The sequence below is a fragment of the Berghia stephanieae genome, chromosome 2 (genome assembly GCF_034508935.2).
Source record: "Berghia stephanieae isolate SIO BIC M18660-M18661 chromosome 2, UCSD_Bste_1.3, whole genome shotgun sequence".
Lineage (NCBI taxonomy): Eukaryota > Metazoa > Mollusca > Gastropoda > Nudibranchia > Aeolidiidae > Berghia > Berghia stephanieae.
In genome coordinates, this window is record NC_088361.1 from 7,242,141 (window position 1) to 7,247,725 (window position 5,585).

The 5,585-nt window shown below is 33.2% G+C and overlaps 1 protein-coding gene across 1 annotated transcript in view; it reads left to right on the top strand.

Moving 5' to 3' along the window:
* The window catches only part of LOC144964238 (cilia- and flagella-associated protein 161-like), a 12,428-nt gene extending 8,449 nt beyond the window's left edge, over positions 1-3,979 (top strand). Inside the window, exons 7-8 of the mRNA XM_078898289.1 lie at positions 594-667; positions 1,719-3,979. Coding sequence (XP_078754415.1) covers positions 594-667; positions 1,719-1,896 — 252 coding nt within the window. The 3' untranslated portion in view covers positions 1,897-3,979. The remainder of the gene's footprint in view (positions 1-593; positions 668-1,718) is intronic.
* Positions 3,980-5,585: the final 1,606 nt, after the last annotated feature.

A 5,585-nucleotide genomic window follows, 5' to 3' on the forward strand; every position in this document is an offset into this window, starting at 1 on the left:
AAAGACAACGCTGTTAACGGTCAGGTACTCATTTTACACATGAGTTCGGTGAGAAAATGTGAGTAAAGAGCCTTTTCCAGGGACTCAACTATGCGCCGAGCGCGAGGCTCGAACCCAGGACCGTCCGATCCGAAAGCAAGTGTCATACCGCTAGACCACATAGCCTTCTGATTGAAAAACATGGTTGTCTAAAAAGGGATAGGTTTTCAAAGTTCCAGTTTAGTCACTAGGATACTTTTATTATAATTATAGTAATATTACAAATAGGATTCAATAGTCGTAACGTCACTTCCTTCATAATGACGCATGGTAACTTAGCAACACTGGCTCTAAACTATCGGAACAATGGCAGACGCCCGTATGAAATATTTCTCCGGCGAGCATAAAAGCGTATCCAGAGAGAAAAAAACATAAATTTAATCATGTTTTGACTTTTACACATTCTGATCACAAGACATATGAAAATTTCTAGCCAGCTTGAAGAATAAAAAGTAATGATTTTCTTTGTTTTGAACCAAGATGGCCGTCGTTGCCGGGCGGCGTGACATCAGACTACTGAATCCAATTATAAACAATTCGATTTCAATCCATAGGCAAACCAAGATTGTATAATCATGCATTGCAAGACCCACCAAAACCTGTGTGTGGAAGAAAAACATTTTATTCCGTAAGTACTACATAAACAATTATTGCATGTTATGGTATACCTGAAATGTTATCATACCTATAATAGGCGAATTTTACAGTACCCATTGATAAAGGCATCTCAATGGTTTGAAGCATTGTGGTTTTAGGATATACTTAAAGCTGAGTTCAACATATTAAAAAAAAATCATATGGATCTTTATAACCTGCGCTTATGGTAGTCAATTAGAGTGCTAAACTTTTTTTTTTCGAAGTTGTGGAAGATATTTCTGAAGTATTTGACATTTGATTAAGAAGAGATGTGTGACATAAAGTGAAGTCGTTTGTCTGATACGCAAAGCACAGCGACCAGTTCTGTAAACAATATGGCGTTCTCAATACTTTAGTTGCCTATTTTAATTTATACCACAATTTTTCCCTTTTTCAGCCAGCTCTTGTGTTTAACCAGAAACTCTCTGAGAGTGGTTCTATATCAAAAACCATTCTTTATTATAAAAAGTTTCATCATGCCGAGTTTCATGTTTTTACCAGCATTTGCACAATTCTTATGATAATTGGTCCTAACAGTCCACACTCGATAGCCTTTTCCTTGCTGCTCTGTTTAGATTTTGACTTTATTATTTTCTGATCCATTTTAATTGCTTTGCTCCTTATGCCAATTCAATTAAAGGCGTAATAAATAACAATACTGAATTGAATGGAAGCTTCAATTTCATTAATGAACACATGATATGGACGTTTCGGGTTTCCTCTTTGTCAATAAAACATGATGAATGAAACATCTGTCATACATCTGTAGTGTTATATTCATCGTGTTTGTTGACAAAGGGGAAACTAAAACGTTTATATCATCTCTGTCTTCGTTAAATTAATTGAAGCTTCCATTCTATTTGACTATTGTTGTTATTTATTTGTTCAAGCTTCAAGCAGCCACATTTGCATTATAACCGTAATTGTGATTTGAGCTATGAAACTTATATATCTATCGCCTTCATTTCATGCCTATTTGCTTTAATGGTAGTTTAGACAGTAAATGTAATGTTTATTAGAGGGTTTTTTTATCATAATTTCAGAACCTTCCAAGGCAACGAATATGAGATTTCTGCCAATACCTGTCTCGATAGCCACAAAGCCGACGAGCCCAGGACGAGATGGAGCATAGTTTTAGCAGTTGCTGGAGACCCGAGTTATCCCATGGCCTTAGACAGGACGGGAGATCAGTGTCCTAATGATGTCAAGACTACTGTATGAAATGTTATCCTTTTGTATGAATAAACCATCGAACAGGATGACTGTATGGTTCTTTACCATGTTGTTATCGTTCTTGAAAGGCAATATCTAAATTGTAGAAAATACTTACTATTACTGTTCAATATGTTAGATATTTAGCGTAATGATACCTGCCAAGAAACTGGATTTTTCACAAATTTTGGGAAGAGAAAAATGATTAATAAAAACCAGTGGTTTAGTTATGCCTTCGTTAATATTTCATATCTGTATTTTACTAAAATTTTAAAAATAAGATATTAAAAGAAGTAAACATGATGTCAATACACATCTTGTAACCAAATTTTGTTATAATTTCATTATTGAAAAACTGTGATAAACATATTTGAAATAATCTATTGGTTTTATAACATGAAATTTATTTATACTATGTTGAATGTGTATGAAAATATATGAAATAAAATGTGTTATTGCCATTGACTGAAATGAATCGGACATATTATTATTGTTATTACAAAATTCTAAATCATCAGATAAATTGATCACAGTTATTTATTACATTATCACGAATATTTTTATATTAAGGTCAAAGTTTTGTATCAAGGATTTTGGTCAATGTACCTATAAAACCAGATGAAAAGCTTCTCATATTACTCTCACGTGAAAAAAAAATGTCCGTTCTTTAACCGTTCAAAACAAATAACAAAATACTTTTTATGTCAAAGAATTAGGAGAATGCGATTGCCATTGATTTCATCCCTTGTTTAAAAGTGTGAAAAGATCACAAAGGTTAACAATATTTCTTAGGGTTCGACGATTTCTACAAGTGAAAGCAGCTCATAAATGATCCAACTCATTGAGAAAAAATAATATGACACAGCACGGAGTGTCACAGTAACAGATCAGGGGAATGACATATGAAGTAAACACATAATACTACATTGTAATGATCGGATTTGTGTATTTTAGTATTATTTTTGTGATGTAACCCACTTGAAAAGAAACATTAGAAACTGCCAAGCCATATTTCACAAATAAAAGTTTCAAGAAAAAAACACCTAACGTTTAACTATAATTTCAAAGATTTTTGTGAATGCTCGTAAATAATTATCTTGTTACATTTAAATGTTGAATTTCAAAATCCCTTTTTATCACTTCGACTGATTTTAACATTTTGTTTTATTTTTAAAAATGTTATCAACAAGTTTAATATTCACATTATTCAATCACAAAAAGATGGCGCAATGAAATTTGTCTTTTGCTTTTTCCTCGGAAAATGTTAGAATAATATTAAACTATTTGCAATAATTATAAAGGCCGTTTTTATCATGAATCGAAATAATGATGCATTGAAAGAAAAATATTACTAAAATATTCCTGAAGGCATTCAATATCATCATTTAAAAAAACATCATATAATGTCCTCAGAGTTTTATATTAATTTGTAATAGAATATAAAAAATTAGAATCATAAACCTAATTAAGAAAACGATTGCGACATACAAGTTTGATAACAATTACAATCTATTTTCTCTATCTTACTTAATGCCAAAGATAAATAATCAGAAGGCCATATCATCAAATATGTATACAATTAACCAATACCATGTTCGATAATACATACATGTAGATAAGCAAATACGTTTTTTAAAACAAAAGAAAACGTGAGATATTTCATATTATCTATTGTTATTTTCACATTTTAAGAAGGGTGTATACAGCAATTGAGATTTTATAAATCTATAAAAATGAAAGACATGGGCAAGGTACTCGTGACAGATAAAAATAAATATTTAAAAAAACGACCGAGGATGCCGTTTCAAATGAACCAGAGAGAAGTTATGATAATCCATTGTTATAACATGAGAAGTAAGAAAAAAAAAACAGCATGCTGCACTACTTATATTTTAAACACAGATATTTGCGATCAGTTGTGTCTCCCAAATTTTGTGACATTCATTATCATTCTATCTTCAAGATTTGTTCTTTTTTTTTCTTTTTCATTATTTTTATCAAAGATTACGTACCCTCAAAACAGCATTGTATAAACGTGATGCTTTTTCGCATTTCATATAATTAAAATGAAAATGTAAATTTGAAATCAAAATCAATGACCTTTTTTATTATTATTATTATATTTATTTATTTTTAAATTATTATTTTTTTTTTTTGTCTTATTCAAAAGCTTTTTTTTTTTTTTTGCATCCGACCACTCTTGACACAAATTTCTCCTTTTTAGGCATAGTTCTAAGCAAATATGGTCTCGATAGCTCAGTTGTAGAGCACTCGCTTCACAAGCAAAGGGACCGATATGGTGCAGTTGATATTTTTTACCCTTCTGCCCACCCACCCATTAGTGATCTTCTCGCTGGTGTGTGGAAAGTACTTTGCGACGGACTAATGTCGTATCCAGTGGGTAGCAAGAAAGTTAAGAGTTTAGTGCTAGACTTGCTTAAGTCTCGGGGAGTTAGTTAGGAAACCCTAGAGACCTAAACAACCGCATCACAACAACTGAAGTTAGAAATAGCATAAAGTGCCTAAACAATAACAGATCCCCAGGCGAAGATGAAATTCCCGCTGAATTGCTGAAATGCGGTACACTCTCCCTGGATCTGAGCATTGCAAACATAATGAACAAAACATTCTCAACACACAAAGACTGGGACATTAACAGCGGTGTCCTAATTACAATACAAAAACCAGGAAAAACGAAAGGACCCGTAAACAACCTGCGCCCAATAACATTACTGAATACCATAAGAAAAACACTGTCAACTATTGTCCTCAACAGAATTAGACCGAAAATAGAAAAATACCTATCACATAGCCAAAGCGGGTTTCGCCAAGACCGAAGCACATCGGACGTTGTATGGACACATAAATGGTTGGCAGCAAAGGCACTCAAAGAAAACATATCCATAACAATAACCGGAATCGATATGTCCGCAGCCTTTGATACGATCGACAGAGGAAAACTTTTGGAGATATTAACAGAAATAGTAGACGAAGACGAGCTCCGAATAATCCGATTTCTCCTCAGCAACACAAAGATACAACCAAGGATATACGGGGCCACAAAACAGACGCAGTTCGAAAGTAACATCGGGACCCCCCAAGGAGATAGTCTGAGCCCGATTCTGTTCACAATATACTTAGAACACGCTCTGAAAGAAGTTCGAAAAGTCATTCCAAAACCAACGACTCATATTGAGAATGCAATCCCTAGAGAAATCGCCTATGCAGATGATGTCGATTTTATTGGATCAACACCAGCAAATATAGACATCATACAAAATACCCTCATGAAATATAACCTCCAAGTCAATGCCAATAAAACCGAATTTACAACAATATCGAGGAACAAAGAGGAATGGAAAAGAACAAAGAAAGTCGGCTCACTAATTGGAGACACCGAGGATGTACAAAGAAGAAAACAGCTATCAAACGCCGCACTCAGTAAACTCACCAATGTATGGATTAGAGGTGACAAAAGGTGAGATTTTATTTATATTATATTTATTAGAGGTGAGATTTTATTTATATGGCGCTGGCTTCCGGCGACAACAGACGTGTTGTGAATGTTTACCTATTTTCTACACATATTTTTATTCATTTATCATTCAATCGTCGGAATTTAAGCCTAATTTTTATTCAAAATGGATGTGAAGTATATATTGTTCCTGATTTTTATATTTATTAGTATATTTATAAGC